At 41.1% G+C, this 16,249-nt stretch overlaps 1 protein-coding gene across 4 annotated transcripts in view; it reads right to left on the reverse strand.

Moving 5' to 3' along the window:
- Positions 1–595: 595 nt before the first annotated feature.
- The window catches only part of ARFGEF3 (ARFGEF family member 3), a 96,657-nt gene continuing 81,003 nt past the window's right edge, over positions 596–16,249 (reverse strand). For all 4 annotated transcript variants that reach the window (XM_055714107.1, XM_055714106.1, XM_055714104.1 and 1 more), the window contains 5 exons: positions 15,806–15,908; positions 15,041–15,172; positions 13,295–13,425; positions 8,575–9,805; positions 596–7,821 (listed from right to left, as the gene is read on the reverse strand). In XM_055714107.1, coding sequence (XP_055570082.1) covers positions 7,630–7,821; positions 8,575–9,805; positions 13,295–13,425; positions 15,041–15,172; positions 15,806–15,908 — 1,789 coding nt within the window. In that variant the 3' untranslated portion in view covers positions 596–7,629. The remainder of the gene's footprint in view (positions 7,822–8,574; positions 9,806–13,294; positions 13,426–15,040; positions 15,173–15,805; positions 15,909–16,249) is intronic.

Consider the following 16,249-nt stretch of genomic DNA (forward strand, 5'->3'; position numbering starts at 1 on the left):
CCCAGCTTTATTTTGGTCTGTTTCTCTCCCCATAACCTCTGGCATGAAGGAGAACCTGATGTGAAGTACAAAACAGTCTGCCAGGGATGTAATGTAACATTCAAAACCATAGTAAATATTTGATAAATACTATGCAGGAAAATATTCTAAATTATTTTAATCTTAAGTAATTTTGTTTGACTGTGGTAGAGAAGGAGGATGATGAGAGACCTCCTCAGAAGTGGTTGCAGTAGCCACAGCAAACAAAAATAATTCAGCTTGGGCATATTTCCTCAGACCTGGCAAATCAGATGTCTCTACTTTATGGATACAGATCTCCCAGTAAATAAAATGTAGATAGAAGTACAGTTCTCTTGTAAAAACAAAAAAAGAAACCAGATTTACTACCATGGATTTCTATCAGGAGTCAGAAAATGGCACATGCAGCCTGACTAATGTGTTGGGTGTGGGTTTTGTGGTGGGTTTTTTTCTTTTTTTCCTTCAATATTAGACTAGGACCTAGCTGATCCAAGTATTTCAGGCCCATTCTCAGTTCTGATCCTTTGCTTCATCCGTAACTGTAAAATAACTTTCTTTAGACAAAACCAAAGCATCGTTTATTTTGCATCTGCTTCTTTATTCTACAACACAAGCAACATAAATAGTTTATAATTTTGTTTTAAAATATTTCCATTTCAGAATTCAGTCAGAATAAAATATACACAAAATACAATTTGCAAGCCAGCTGACAGTGACTGCCTGACCACTGGACACCCAAGGACCAAACAAAGCTAGCAGCACAACAGGACGCGGCGGACACAGGGAGGTGTTTTTCTAAAGAAGAGCAGAATAGTAGGGGGAGGAAACGTGTATGAGACCGGGGAATTGCAGCTAGGTATGAACTCAGTAGAAGCTAAACCCAATGTAAGCACTTGCTTGACAAGGCAATTTACAGTCTCTTTTAAAAAGTGTTAGTGGCTCCTCCTGAATATACAGCTAGAGAGATGAAGTCCTGGGAATAATGTTTTGTGGTAAAATGCTTCCTATGGCGGCCATCATAACGGAAATAAAATTTGATTTTTTAAAATTGTTGAACAGGAAAGTCTTAGATCTTTGGCAAAATGGAGTGTCCACTCCCTTTGGCTTGCTTTCAGTTTTAAGTTCTGGTTGAAGGGCCCATGGAAATATGTTTTCAGTCTCACAAATCATGATAAAAAGAGGGGCGGTGGGGAAGAAGAGAAAGAGGGGGGAACTGAAAGAAGGTGCTCACTGCTGTCATTGTATGTTTTTCAATCTCTTGCTCCCATCTGCTCCAGCGAACAGCACACTGTACATGGCTCCGTCAGCATCACGCTCTGCCCTTCCTGGCTGTTCTCCCTTGGGTATTGAATCCTGCTTTCCTCTGCAGAGCCCGGGCTCAAGAGCCATAGCCTGCTTGTGGAGGTGATATTTGTCCCTTGCTTGAACCTGTGTGCCTGTGCCTCTCCGCTAGCTCAGCTCTCTCATTTCAGCTTGCTTCTTGTGGAAGCATAGCACTTCACTGCAGCCCAGATGAACTGAATGCAATAGGAAATAGGGCCCTGGTGCTCCACAGAGTTTAGATGAACTTTATGGAAGTACATAACTACCTTTTCAAAAGTGGGATGTTGGGGTAAAAGGATTGAAATAGAACTTGTTGCCATGTTTCTTAGCAAAAACCGCCTTCCATAAACTCAGTTCCCTGATTCAATGTGGTAGTGGAGACTACGCAGATCTGAACTTGTGAATTCGCCAAAAACAATTTGAGGGATCTGGTCCCACAGGCAAGCTCGGTATTGCATTAATCTGTGATCATACAGTGTAGCTCCACTGATATCCACAGAATTAGGGCATTTCTTCTTCCCTCTGCTTTTAGTTTTTAGCTTGGAGACCTCTGAGCACTAACTGAAAAGACTGATGCATACTTGTGACGTGCTTTTTTAATTTTTTCTTCTTAAATAGCCAGCACTCCATGTTTGGCCAAAGCTGTTTGTTTAGTATGGTATCATACAGTTAAGTGTCACATAAAGTTTATGTTCCGAGGGGGATCAGTGGAAACAACAGAAAGAGGAGCTATGACTTCTTCCGTGCAGCCACACAACTTCCTGGAGTCCCAGGCACATTGCTGGTGAGGGCTGCCAAGAGACCCTTAGGTCGTGTCCCTATAGAAGCTCTACTCAAAATAGGGAGGTTCTGTGAAGCGGGATCTCTAGCTGCCAGATGCTGTTATCTACATTGCATAAAATCCAACATTTGTGCTTCTGTGCTATGCTAACTTGGTCCTTTTATACTAAAAAAGAAGATAAACTTTTTTTCTTTAATTGATGGTATTGTATTGTTTCTTCAAACGATTGTGGAATGATCCAAAATTGAAAAAACCTAACTGTATTTTGTGTCATATGCCACAATTAGCAGTGTACCTAGATCTTCCCAGAAATTACTGTAACTGGAGTAATGACTAAATAACTTGCTTAAGCATAATCTTAGCACAGCCCCACCAAAGCAAGGGCAAGGAAAGAAAGCACTTCACTGTTTGTTTGGGGGTTTTTTGTGAATTAAAAGCAATTTATCACTGAGAAATGGCATTTCTAGAATGGATTGCTCAAGGTGAAAATAGCCAAGCCACATACTCAATTTCTGAATAAGCTTCTATACGAATGAGCTAGGTAGAAATAGATTACTTTGGCTTGCTATGGTCAGACTCCTACATGTTAAAACTAGATCTGTGCAACGAGTTTTGGGGTACTGGGATGCATGGGAATCTGTGCTGGTTCTTGTGGATTTTTCAAGCAGGAGGTCTATACAAGACAGCAGCAGAGGGTGGCATCAGGAACTGTCCAGGACTTTCCCTTTCCTGAGAACTTGTGAACCTGTATATAGAGACTGAAGGATTCAAGGACCGAGTCCTGAGTGTTAAAGATTCCAAGTACAATACTTGCATTGATTTCAACAGCTTAGGCACTCAGAGGGTGGGCCTAAGCTGTGAAGAGAGGTACAAAGTGCAGGCAGCACGCAGAGCTGGACCTCTCTACTTGCTAACTTGTTTGCCACTCCATTTCATACGGGTGCTGCGCTGAGCTCTGCAGCGGAGATAACAACACTGAGATGGTGTTTGTATCTTTGGCAGGTGAGGATTTGTCAGTGAATTTTACAGTACGGTGTAGGTTTTAAACAAAACTTGAAGTTCAAATTGAAAGGTAAAGTACCTTACAAGTATGGGTGTAAACTCTGCTTGGCCTTGGCATGAGCCAGCGGTAGTCCAGAGGACATGAATTTTTTATTGGTGATGAGGCACAAGCTGTACTGCCTCTGCTTGGAGTTTTAGAAGGAATGTTTTGCCCAGCTCTATCTAAATCTTTCCCTAATGATTCTTTCTAAATGCTAAATTAAGTCAGTTATTCTCACATGAGTGTTTATCCCTAGGAGAGTATTATCTGTATATTAACATCTTAAGGACATGAAAGCATGTTAAATGAGTTAGCGGTGGTAATTCTATGGCTGCTGAACGGTCAGAAAAGACTGCTGTGGGGAAGTTAGCAGAGCAAGTGTGTTGAGCACTGATGTGACACAAATATTCAGAGAGCATGACAAACATACTACTAATGTGGACAGCGCTCTGTAAATATACAGAAGCTCAGAGTATGACAGTGACTGGAGCTACAGGTACCTATACATAAACACATCCATCAGCCCATATATCTGCATATACTCACACTACAGAATGAAGTGCAAACATGCAATGGCCTGAGACCATATCAGCTGGGGGTCAAGCCCTGCTCCAGCTATACGAGAAAAATGGCGCTCTCCTGGGGGAGTACACTGCTTTTTCCAGCTTTAAATATTTGCATGGTGATGAGCTATTCCATGTGATATAGGTAGCTGATGCTGGCTGACAGCAACTTTCTCCGTTAGTGGCTGCCTACAAGATTTTAGAATGTGATGTCATTGCCTATGATTGCTATGGTGGCCCTGAGGAGGGTGGTATGAGCTAGGCAAAGGCAGCAGAGGTGCAGCTCTGGTACCTGAGAAGAATGTCAAATCACCCCACTTTTTGTATTTATTTCTTTTCTTTTAAAGTAGTTCACTTAAATAAAAACTACTTACCAGTCATTTTTATAAATAACTGGCCAGTTCAATAAAAATCAAACCCAACTCCTACAGAAATATAGGTAACAAAAAAGTAAGTGCAAGAAAAAAGAATAATGTGGGCATTAGCTAGAACCAAGAGAAAGAGCAAGCTCAAGCTATAATACACAGACTCTGTTTTTTCAAGGCTCAAATGTTCTGATGCAACAGTAAAGCTGGTAACGTGCTGCTGTTAGCTCATGCATTACGTTATTGGGCTGTAAGTGAGGATTTGAATGGATTATGTGAGAAAGCCTTACACGTGTGGATACAACAGCTACTTTGTGCTACTGCTGAGGTGCTTCCTCACTCACAAGTGGAAAGCAGAAAAGCTGCTGTAGGATGGTACAGCTGGACATGACTGGGGTGTTCAGTGTTGGGGAGTCCTCTCCTGAAGCTTAGGACAGGCTGGTGCCAGTACCTTTTCCTGGGACTGTTCTGGCAGACACTTCCTTTAGGCTAGAACCTTGCTTTGTGAGGCCTGGAGGCAGCACGCTGGCAGCCTTAAGCCCAAAGTATGCATGAAGCAGGCTGCACAGGTCTACGAAATGGTGACTTTGTATGTTTCGTGTTGTATTTCTTTGGGGTTTGCTGCTGTCTGTGGCTAAACTAGCAACAAAATAGTTGAGAATCTGACGAACAACTCCTTTTTTTTAATTTATTTCTTTATGTTTTGGAGGGGCATCAGAAAGCTTCTGCATCTTAGATTAACGGTTCATGAAGTGGCCATGGGTTGCTCTCCTCAGCTGCTTACCGTTTCACATATAAAGAAAAGGAATAGCAGCCAATGCTAAACTTTGCTTATATAAAGCCTGCTGCTTCAAAGGTTCCTTAACCCTCACCCCCTATCCTTTTCAATTACATTTCTGGTATTATTCAAACTTAACTTGTGCCCTCTTATGGAGGCGTGTTAATGAGCAGAGGCACCGAGATTGACAATGGGCACTTAATTTGGAGGGCAAACGTTAAAACAGGGCAACAGCAATACAGCAAGTTTACTTCTCTCATTTCTAGTATGGCATTTGTACTGTAAAAAGTTTAAATGAAATTACATTTTGGGTCATGATGGTGGCTAATCAAATAACACTACGCAATGCTGTGTTCATGGGCTTGAGGGGTATTAGCGGTAGTATTGTCACTCCTAGAGCTTTTCTTTCTGTTTTACAGAAGGGTTTTTTATTGCAACCACAACATATAACCATGGTGTTCCCTAGATACTAGGTCCTCTTCTTGAGTCCCAAGTGGTTCCATTGGTACTGCTATCAATTTTAGTCCTCCAGTGCAATTTAGAGATTTGCTTTAGTTTTAGCTTAGTGCAGCAAGGATCTGCATCCATTCAGTGCATGTATAATGAAAAACAGCAGGGTTGGGTGTTTTGCATACAGTTTATTATTCTGATTTCTGTTGTTGCCTAATTAATGTACTCTTTAAAAGCAGTTCTGTACAGATGCCCGATAAAAACTTCAACAAAAAATATAACCACCCTTTTACTCTATCTAAAGAGGTGTAAGAAAGACATGGCAACAGCAATTAAACCGTGTCACTACCCTCAGAAATAGCAAAGGATAATCTCACCTGTCCTCAAGGAAATATGAAAACTGCTGGGGGAAAACTGAAAATTGTTAGTTGATAAAATTGTTAAATTACTCGTTTATAAAGTCAATGTAGGTGGTAAGAAAAAAAGAGTTGTTTTTACAGAATTTGTATGCCCTTGAAACAGTTTAGCAGAGGGAAGCTTTGAAAGAAAGGGAAATGGTGTCACTGACACTATAGAAAGTTAAGGGACAAATATTCCCTGCACAAATCTAGCAGGTGACAAATGGGAAGTGGGCAATAGAGGAAAAAGGCAGGAGCATAGTGGCAGACTGTCTGTAAACACATCGGCTCGGGTGACGGCTGTTCAGTAGAGCCTCTTGGCTCCCTCTGTTTTTCTGGGTTTAAGATGCTAAAAGCAGTTATTTGTACAAAATCCAGGCCTGATATGAAGAGAGGACATTTTAAGGATGCTTTGGAGCTGGGACTGAAGCTGTATATTTAGTTGGTGTGCATATGTAAAAAGCCTTGGGAGAACATCATTAAGGGGTCACCCAAGATTAAAATAATCCTATTTTCAACAAAGTATTTCAACTTCTAATCAACAAATTATGTAGTATGGGAGTACTGAGATGGAATGTCCCAGGGGCTGTGACATGACTTGTGCAGCAAGGTAACCCTTTGCTGTGTCTAGTGTGAAAAGCATCACATGTGTTTGACAATACAATAGTCAATCCTTCCCCTTCTCTGCCCCCTTAATATCAGCAAATTGGAGTAGTGCCTATAGGAGTGCTGCACAGAGGGGGATGTACCTCCACGGGGATCTGTCCCCTTCTATTTACCAGCAGCAGACAAGAAATGGGAGAGAAAGAGGAAAGATACCTTCCTTTCAGACTATTTTCCATCTTGATTCAGCTCAATGGGGAGCGATAGGCTAAGTTTAAGGTGACAAGGGAGTTCCTGGCTGTAGCAGCTCTATATAAGCAAACATAAATTTCCAGTAGAAGCATAAGCTAACTTAGCTGCAGTGTTGCTTAAAGTGTTCCAGTTTATCTCTACTCTGTTTAGTTAATGCTGGATATTGGCACATGCTGGTATTTGCTCTGTGGTGTGTCTTCTTCCCAGCTTCACAGGAAAGAGCAAAACAAACTTCCCTGTTGCCCTTTGAGGGAATTAAGACACACAGAAAAATGATCAGCTGTAGGCATAGGTGAGGAGGCAGTCAGGGTAGCGTTTTAGAGAGGGCAGCTCAACAGTGCCATTTCTCTTCAAGCAATGCTCCACAAGAGCAATGAAAGGATGAATAGTCTGTGCTTGGCTCACCAGTTCTACATCTGGGACACTTTAATAGTCACTTATTAGCTACCTCAAATGTGACCAAACTTCAAAGGCTCTTGCCAGAGCAAAATACATTCCCACTTTCTCTAGTGAGTGAGGCATATGGTTACTACAGTAATCTTTATGCGGCTCTCCTCTCTCATGCTCATTTCAGAAGGGAAAAAAGCTACCCTAAACAAGTGTCACCTTGTAACTTGTCCTATAGCCCATCTTTTTCCTGACTTTTTTTTTTTTAAAGTTACATAGGCTTACTGGCCTGGTTTGACGTCCAGATGACAACTGTGTTCACAGCTAATTGCGAGTGTGGAAGTTCTGCTGCAGTTCATTGTGGCTCCCACTGCTGCAAATGTGAATTAAAATGAAGGCTACTGAAATGTTCACCCCTTTAGGTACCCCCGATTTACTGGCAGTTTCTGGGTTCTGGGGCCACCCCAGACTCCCTGGACACACTCATGCTTTGCCTCCTTTGGTAGTGTGAGTGAGGGACACACAGTCTCAAGTGGATAGAGGATATACATCAACAAGCTCATTGTTTCTTAATTTATCACCAACAAACAGGCAATTAATGAACCCCAAATACTTCTTTGCTGTATACCTTGGATGTCTTCTGCCCTTTGCAGCAGAGCACAGCTAGGTCTAAATGATGATATCGTAAACTCGGCCCACTCTTCCCAGCCATTCCCGCACTGCCTGGCGGACACGGATATCTGTCACATGGCAGGTCAGCTGGCTGATACAGGGGAACACTGCTGGCTGCAGGGCTGTGAAAGTTTGGTCTGGCAGGGCCTGAATCTGGCTGAGAACTGTCAGCACCATGTTGGTCCATGCCTACAAACAAATTGGATACAAAAAACCTCTTTAGAAGACTTTTCTAAATAGATGAGCCCATAGGCTGAGGCAGAAAAGAAGATACCTATCTGGTGGTTGCAGCCTCACAGAGAGGACTGAGTAACGCCAGCGTATTCATTTAACATTCACTGTGTCTTTCTAATTCACATTTAGCACTGTAAATCATTGTTGGACTTTGTATTGCCGGTATCATGCTCACCCTTCATCACCTTTTATTTCATCCCACAGTGAACAAGGACTTTCAAGTTTGATGCTTTCACTGATTCATTCACTTCGACATGCAAGTAGCAGGTTTCTGTTTAGCAACAGAGCCCGCTATTTCTGCTGTGGAATTAAAAAAACCTTCCTAAGCACGGAAGCATTGTGACAAGCAGCATGGCGTTTTCAAAGGCCTTAAGTGAGCTCGAGCCCTTAGCCGTAAGCAATGAGCTCACTGTAGGCTGTTAGCTGTTAAGACTAAGCGCAGCTTTGGCCCCGGTCACAGAAGCACTCTTGAAAGCTGTACTCAGATGCCTGATAACACTTCCCTGAAGACTGATTTTCTTGTGATAGGGCAGAGTCAGGCTTTTATCAGTGCCAGCTGCAGAAATAGTCAGTCCTCATCATGATGACTTCTTTATGAAACAAAGACATTTAATGAAGATATTATAATCCCTGTAATAAAAGCAGTAAAAAAATATTTATCTTTTTAATTATTACTATTATTATTAGCACTCTGAAAGTATGTCCTACCTGTATCTGGGCCTCAGCATCCCTAACAGATATATTCAGGGAACTGACTGTGGATCCTGAGCGTGGTCTTTTCTCTTGTCTCAGGATCTCTGGACCAGCACTGAATGAATGCCTCATTTGACCTTGATCTATAAGATGTTGTGGCCGCTGGAGTACGGGCGAGTCTGGCCCTCTTGAACCCAGGAGCTCCCCTTTCTTTTCTGCTTTGACCTCTTTGGTGAAGGATGTCATGGCCTGTTGCTGCTTTCTTTTCTTGTATTCTGTCATGAGCTTGGAGATAGTTTTGTCAGTGGCTATGGTGTAGATCTTGTTGCCAGCACTCTCCCACCATTCTTTTTTCCTGGTTTGCTCTTTTTTCTCTGGTTTAGGACTTAGGGGTGGGGGTAGCAGCACCATTTCTCCACTCCCTCCTCGGGGTGTCAGGCTGTCTCCCAGTTGGTCCCTGATTTGACTCCGGTCATCTTCCGATGGCGTTTCCTTCCCAGATTGCCCTCCGGTCGATGGGGTGGAGGTTTCTGAGTGAAAGGATGGTAAAATGAAGAAGGGGTCACCTTTGAACACTGGAGGCTCCTCTACATTATTCTCCAGGTCCAGATGCATCTGGATATAGTTGTTGCACAGCTCCATACAGAGCTTATGAAGCCGCTTGATTAGCCACCCCCAGTCCGCGTTGCTGACAGGCTGTACACTCAGAGATGGTATTCGAGCCCTCCACTGTCTCTTCTCCTTCCCTCGGGGAGGACTGACCTGAGCAGTTTCTTCAAAAATGTCTTCATCTTCTGAAGAACACTGCTGTGATGAGTCTGTGCTTCTCTCATCATCTTCAAAGAGGATCTTTTTCACTTGCTCTGCTGTGACGTTCTCCTGGTTTGTCAGGATTGCACAAACCAAAGCATGGAAGTAGATGTTGAAGCTCATTGCGGATTGGCGATACAAGTTGGCAGCTCCACTAATGCCAGACACTTTTTTCAGCAAACATTTCAACCCAGGTCTGGTGTCAAACTCTCTGGCTGTTCTATAGGAGTCCAGCAGTAAGTCAAAAATGACAGCCAGGTTTTGCATGGAGATGTACCTGAGAAAACCAGCCAACTTGTTTTCTGGTACTTGTATTGTCATTTTCTCCTCCAAGTTAGAAGGGCCTTTCACAAATTCTTCCAGTAAGATGTCATATAAATTCTGTAACAGTACTTGGTGGGACAGCAAGCTCACCACTATCGTCCTGAAAGGAATACTTGGTAAACCAAGCATGGTAAGGAAAAAAATAAGATAAAATCAAAATGGTGCATTGTGCTTTTACTAGAAGTACAGGAAAACTTTGCATTTTAGAATCTAACATGAAAGATGCAAATGAAAGGCCGAATTTTCACAGCCTTATTATAAAACAGTGGAGGAAGATAAAGTTGTCTAGAATGGTCTTTCAGCAACTCTTTCAAATACTTGCCTAGAAATGAAGACACTTACATTGGTTAAGAAAAATAACTGTCCACAGCAAGCACCCTAATGGGACTTGTGCGGAGGTGGTATTAAAACAAAGCTCTTATATTTTTTGTTCTTTTCTCCTGAGGTGTCTAACACTGAAGGATTAAATATTCTGTTTTTCAATTTCACGACAGCTGCCAGTACTCTCAATATTTCAACCTGCTATAATTAAGGAATTAGTTAACACACAAGTTATTCCTCTAACAGCATTTCAGCCAACCTTAACTTTACCATGACAAATTGAGGCCAAAGCTAGTTTACTACTTGGCTTCCGTTTTCACTAATGCCAGGAATACTTCTTAAAAATAAACACAAAGAGCCAACCAGCCAATCAATAAAAAAACATCTATAGAAACGTCAGCAGTGCAATGGAGCATGCAAAGAAGCTTAAGTCTTGCTGAAGGCACATCATTGTTTGCTCTTAAGACTTCAACTTGAACACTGAGAGCCTAGCATGAAAATACCTATTCCTGACCCTGTTTCTCATGTACACTACTGGGCGATTCTTAGCTGTGCTCCTGTTAGAGAAATGCTGCAAGTTGTTCTAGATCTTACTGATACTTGATTTGCACAGGGACAGGAATGGCAAATTCGTCCCACCAAAGTTTTCAGGTCATTCACCAGTAACACTGAGAAGCTTACAGACAAGGGAGGCTAGGAAGAAAGGGGGGACAGGATTGTTGTTCGGTACCTCAAGGATTTAAAATTACAGACTATGAAACCTATCTTAAGGCATTTAAAAAAATATTTTTGCGTAAGATTACACTGGTTATGTTTTAAATGGAGTTGACGCTCTGTTATACGTACTAATACTTGTGTATTAAATACTTTGATTTAGGGAGCTATGATGGGTCACATTCTAATTAGCATTGCTATCAAGTGAGGAAGAGATTTTTCAGTTTGCTTACAATACTGAAGTCTTAGGTCTAAGTCAATCTTCATGTGACATGAGATGTTTAGTTGCAGACCTTTAATATTTTTGTTGCAAATAATATCCTACTTTCATCAAACAATTTTTGAAAGTGTTTTCAAAATACCAAACAAAAACTTTTTTTTTGAGAAATCACATCAAAACACAGTTTTTTGAATGCAACATTGAAAAAAAAAAAAAAAAAGGTCAGACAAAACTGCTTCTTGGATTAATTTAATTTATCTATGTCAGTTCGCTTACCATGACACAGCTGTCAGTGCTGATACACCAGTAAAATTTAGTAGCCTTATTATCTGACAGTGCTAAAATCTTGATGAATAATACATTGGAGCTCTTTATTGGGAAGCAGTTTACTGCTGTAAAAATAATTAGAGGCTCTGACTCAGGAAAGCTCTTAAGAGCGTGTATAAAGTTTAAATGAGTGCTTGCATTGATTTCAAGAGACTAATCCTGTTCCAAAAGCAGGATCAGACTGAGGGAGATCTGCTTTCCTTGTAATAGCCAAAAAGGCAATTTACAAGGAGAGCTTAAAGTACTGCTCCATTCCAAAAGAAACTAGTACAGAACTACAGGTGGAAACACACGGTGCCAAAGCTGGTTAAGGATAGTTTTTTCTTATTCTGCTCAAACTGAAATATATTACTACTTTTTAGGAAGAAGAAAAGCTCCCTTACCCCAGCTTCCTGCGAAACGATGCAGCATTAAGGAAACAAAAGCAAAAAGGGAGAAGAGAAACCCCACTAAGGTTAAAGTAAAATTTTTGAAAGGCCACAGTTACTAACATGCAAAATTGGCATATTACTGCATTGCTGTAGCAAATAATATGAAAAACAGTGGCACAGTCAACTTTTGAGCCCTGTTTTGGTGAAAAATGAGCATTGCTGGGGTAACATTTGCCTATCAGCATATACGCTTTTTGCAGTTGTTTAGACAAAGCGCAGTGTGAAAGCATTCAGAGTTTGTATTAATTGCAAGCTTTAATTATTTGTTTAAAGACAAGCAAAATCCATGCTACCTTTATGAACGCAGCCTGTTAGATTGCACGGCCTTAGGAGCCACAAGAGGGGAGTGAGTACTCCGGTCTTTTGCTTTGCATTCATTATAACAAGAAGAATGATCTGCAAACCTTTGAATAAAGCAGGTATTTTCCCACCACAAAGGAAGGGTTTAGACTGTGATCTCAACTTTTCTTCATCTCTGCACAGGGCCCTATTCTCTGAAGGCGAGGCAACAGAGCACCTGCTCTTGGGGGAAACTTCTGTACAGCTGTGTAAGAATAGAGACATCTGGCATGGTCTTCCTGTCCATCCAAAGAAGGACCATCACATTCTGGCTCCTTGTTGCAAGCAATAGTTTAGTTTTGTATAGGAATGCCTGAAGTGATACAGAAGCAGGTTTGGTATCTAGTAAAAGACAATTTCATGCCATCTATTAAATATCTTGCAATACAAACACAAACCCTGAATGCAGAATTCTAATTCTTGGCCCTATTGATGTTATGGCAGTTGTTTAAACAACCAAATGCAAGCAAAAAGAAATATTTTTTGACAGGATCAGATTGTCATGCAAAGGCATGAGTTTCTAAGTTGGTAACATATAGAAGGACTTCCACGAAAATAAAGTGCCAAGCAGAAACATTATTCCCTAGATCAGTATGTTGGCAGTTTTGCAGCTTTAGGTGTGGTCTCTTCACTTTAAACTGCTCCAGTTTATCTATTAGCTTTTTCTACCTTCTTAATCCAGTAATACTGATTTAAAAGACCATTAGCAAAGCAGACATTTCATTTGTTAGGTATCATTACAAACATAACAGTACTTCCAAAGCTTTCTTCAAACTGCTATTTTTAACTCTACTTTTTAAAGAAAAGAATCTCAATATTGGAAAGGTTTTCCTACTATTTCCTATGAGATTCTTTTCTTAATTTAATCTGAGTTTCCTCTACTTGAAGGCTTTGTGTGACCTTTTGTATCCTTCAGGTTTTTGTAACCTACCAATTTTTACTATTAGAAGAGTTTTCCTTATTTAGGTTGCTAAGGGCCATATTACAGACCCTGACACAGGCTTGTCTTTAACTGTAACAGCTGTTGCACATGCCTGCTCACCAGTGTATGATCATGGGATCATCTGGAGAGCAGACAGTACTAGCCTATAGTCTCCTGTGTCACAAAACCTGATTTTTATTTGATTGGTGTATATCGTTTTTTTATGAGACCTGGCACAGTTTGCCAGGCTTGGTTCTCATCTCTGCCAGCCTGACAATATTTTTATCTTGCTTTTAATGACAGGGTTTTCCTGAGAAGGTACTTTACCTTCTCTGGGTATGTCCATTTGGTTTCTTATCTGGTGGCAGGTCAATGATGAGCACGCATGACTGGGCATGTTCAAACCCTTCCTTGTTGCTAGGGGTCTTTGGGGAGCACTGTGTCTCCAGCATGAAGACCTAGAAAACAACAAGTTACATAAAACAATCAGTTTCACACTTGCACTGGGTCCTTGGGGGGGTCTGGAAATGGGACCTCCTGTATTGCAAAAGATCTCTTATGATGACTGCCTTTACAGTGATAGAGAGAATGCAAGGTATTCCCTCAGGAGCATGGTGCTTTGCTAAAACAGCCTCAGAGCCATGGGCTACCTCTACACACCCAGAAGAGCGCAGGGGCAAAGGACAGACATCTTTTTCTTTGAACTTGTGTAAGGCATAATACCAAGTGCCAAAACAAGCTTTCTGCTGTCTGTATACTACTATCAGAAAATATCAGGTATAGTGGAGACAAAGACCTGGGGACAAGGAGTTGCATAGTTGCCTGTTGTACCTAGAAGGGTTGGCTGTTGGAAAGATTATTTCCAGCCATGAAGATACAACAGACACCTAACTTGCAATTCTTTGGGTGGGAAATGGGGAAACAACTCTCAGTTGCTGTAGCTTTGTTTTGTAGCTTAGTAGTTGTGTCAAATCCCCACTGAGGAGGACGTAGGGCATGCTACTGACGGTGTCTACAAGAAAAGAAAGCAGGGAATGGGGCATTAATGCTTGAGTTCTTAATCTTTAAAACTTAATTTAAAACATTTTTTTCTATTCAAAGTCTGCCTCTGCCACTGCCACGTTATTAGTGATCACAAATCCTGGTCTGCGTGTCTCAGATTTTCAATTTTCACACGGCATCAGGGTATGATTAATCAAGTCAGAAATTGACACCAAACATCTATTGGCTCTTTTAATCCAGCTGCTTTCCGATGCTGAAACTGTCATACAGTATTTACAGTTTCATGGTACCCTGCAGGTCATTAAATTCAGTCTGCTGTATTTCAAGGAACCCATTTCATACAACCACTTCCATAAAGTGAACAATGTCCATTGTAGTCAAAAAGACCCTGAGAAGGTTGTCTCCAAGCTTGCCCTGCTGATTAGGATTTAGTGGTGAGTTTTAAATTATTTGTTAAATGTCAGCATTATCCTCTAGTTCTCAAGAACTGTTTTTCTTCTCTGCAATCTATACCCAAGTATTTCTAGAAAAAAAATTTGCATTCCTCTTCAAACTCTGTTTTGATAGGTTGAATAAATCTTGTTTTCCAGTTTCATATCACAGTCTCTGTTGCAGTGCATTTTTTGTCCTTTGAATGTATTGTTCTTTAACAGAGTCATCAGAAATATGTATGATATTCTAGATGAGGATTCATAGTGACACTACTAGTTCCCTTTCTCCATCAGAAACATTTCCACTGATGTAATGGCAACTAGGGTTGCCGTTTTCAAAGCTACATTACACAATAGGCTCATCGTCAGTCCTCCTCAGGTACCTATGCATCTTCCCCCCACCTTATGCATTCCCAAGTCCTGCTTACGGGGGGGACAGTTTTAAGGTGTGTGTGGGGGGTTTCCTATTTTTTATTACTTTGTCTCAATACTACTGTTAGACACATAAATGTTAGTCTGGTGACGAGGAAGTCTTTGCCCATATAATTTGTGAGGAAGGTGGTGGTAAAGATATACTTTTGTAAAGAAAAGCCCCAAGTTTAAAAAGTTCTCTGGCTTCCCCAGAAATGTCAGTCCGTACCTGTTGTGCCATGGCTCTGATTCTCCAGTATTCAGCTTCAGCGCTTGGTGAGAGGGAGGGGGCTGCCACCTTTACTTCACAGGCATCTCCACTAAAGCTTTCAGAACCACTGTGGAAATAGCCCAACAGGTTCTATAGAGAGACACAACATCAGACTTTCACTGTGCGTTACATGAAGCCAGTGACTAGTGCTGCACAGCCTGTTTGTGTGTGATACAAGATTCAGAGGGATCTGTCCCGTTACCATCAGCTGGGCACTTGCTGTTTAGCAGTAATTGTGTATTGTAATGCAAAGGCATTACAAATTTTTATGTACTCTGGCCTGTGAATGACTTAACAGGATTTTTTGTTACAAGAAAGACAGTGAGTTGAGAAATAATCTATATGGAGCATAGAGCTACAGCATCAAGTAAGCAGCTTTGTCTTCTGTCTAGTTTTAGCCAATCCAGAGGAAGAAATTGATCAAAAGGTAAGTTTTCACCTACTTAACTCTTCTGATTTCATACTGGCAAGGCAATTTAAAGCCTGGATGGTAAGCAACTAGTGTTGTTCATACATGTTTAGAAAAACTGATTTCAACCTCCATTGTTGTTCAACACCTTTCATGGTGAATTGACAAAATAACAAAAGCTGCCACATAACCTTTATGCTTCTCTTCTGGGCCCTTTACCCCAAAAGTTTTCTGAAAAATGAAAACCAACCTGTCAAAAGTGAGTCTATAACTAGTGTGATTACATTTTGACTGTCAGCAAAAAGGCAGTTTACCTTTACTGGCTCCAGAGTGGCAGAGAAGGCATCCTGCAAGGCACAACATGCAAGCCTCCACATCTCTTCAGTAAATACAGGCCCTGCTGTCACTAACACGTACCTGCAAGGACACAGGAGAGCGTTACCATGTTCAGAAGGAACTAGACAATTCTTACTTGTAACAGGAGAAGGTTGAAAATGGAACAAAAGGCCTACTCCGTAGCTAGCTAATGATATCCAATCTCCTCAGCTGTTACCCTGACCTATTTTTGTAATTACGCTGTAGCATTGACGGGTTTTTTGTCTCCTTTGCCTTTCCTCTTTCAAGTAGTCATCTTGCCATGACAAGAACCATATATTGTGTAACTATGTAATGCAGTGCTTATTTTGATTATGATTGTAATAACCTGAAGACTGGGAAAGGTACTAATTACCTCTAAAGACCTGTGAATTCCAACAGAA

This window comes from Falco cherrug, chromosome 6 (genome assembly GCF_023634085.1).
Source record: "Falco cherrug isolate bFalChe1 chromosome 6, bFalChe1.pri, whole genome shotgun sequence".
Lineage (NCBI taxonomy): Eukaryota > Metazoa > Chordata > Aves > Falconiformes > Falconidae > Falco > Falco cherrug.